The following is a 741-nucleotide window of genomic DNA, read 5'->3' as shown; positions in this document are numbered from 1 at the left end:
ATAAACAGGTGCCATATTTGACAGAAATATTAGGTCCCTTTGTTAGTGGGAGCTGATGTTATTTAATGGAATGTCATCTTTGTCTGATTCATTTCGTGTTTAATAACATGAAGCCCTGAAAATCTTGTTTATGTGTTCAGGTGTAACGGCTCTCTGCCCAGCGGTGAAAAGGGGCGGCGGAAAAGTCGCTTTGCTTTGTGTCGCAGGAACAGGGCCAACGGTGTGAGACCCAGCACTGTCCACACATCCTGCACACCGCAGGCCGCCAAGGTAAGCGCACACACACACACGTGCAGTATGTCTACATCAAGCTGCAGAATGGTCTTCTACCTTAATAAGAGTAAACATTAACTCTTGTTGTCTTCTTGCTTGAAAAACGATCCACTTTGTGTCTTCAAAGGCCATCAGCAGCAAGGAGCTGCACAGTATATCTTTCACTCTGTCTCGGGTGCAGACGGTAGTGGTGGAGTACACACATGACAACAGCACGGACATGTTCCAGGTGTGTAACCTCCAGTTCATCTGTCCTACGTAGCAACAGATTTAAATTTGTTCTGGTCATTTTGTTTTCAGCATTAATTTTAGTCTAGATCAGGGCTATTCAACTGGCGGCCCGCGGGCCGGAACTTCAGTCCAGCTCACCAATGAGTTCATAAGTGTTTTTATTTTGGGGGTGTTCTGGGTTTGTGTTCTGTTTATTGCATTTATGACTCAGTGCAACAAAATAAACACATTTAAAAG

At 44.5% G+C, this 741-nt stretch overlaps 1 protein-coding gene across 1 annotated transcript in view; it reads left to right on the top strand.

The window, feature by feature from the left end:
* Positions 1-535, top strand: part of LOC119422526 (E3 ubiquitin-protein ligase pellino homolog 1) — a 5,298-nt gene extending 4,763 nt beyond the window's left edge. The window contains exons 2-3 of the mRNA XM_037689903.1: positions 141-270; positions 401-535. Coding sequence (XP_037545831.1) covers positions 141-270; positions 401-535 — 265 coding nt within the window. The remainder of the gene's footprint in view (positions 1-140; positions 271-400) is intronic.
* The last annotated feature ends 206 nt before the right edge of the window (positions 536-741 follow it).

Source organism: Nematolebias whitei, chromosome 16 (genome assembly GCF_014905685.2).
Source record: "Nematolebias whitei isolate Nwh7 chromosome 16, NemWhi1, whole genome shotgun sequence".
NCBI lineage: Eukaryota > Metazoa > Chordata > Actinopteri > Cyprinodontiformes > Rivulidae > Nematolebias > Nematolebias whitei.
The sequence above is the reverse complement of the archived record's forward strand: the minus strand, read 5'-3'. Positions and strand labels throughout refer to the sequence as shown.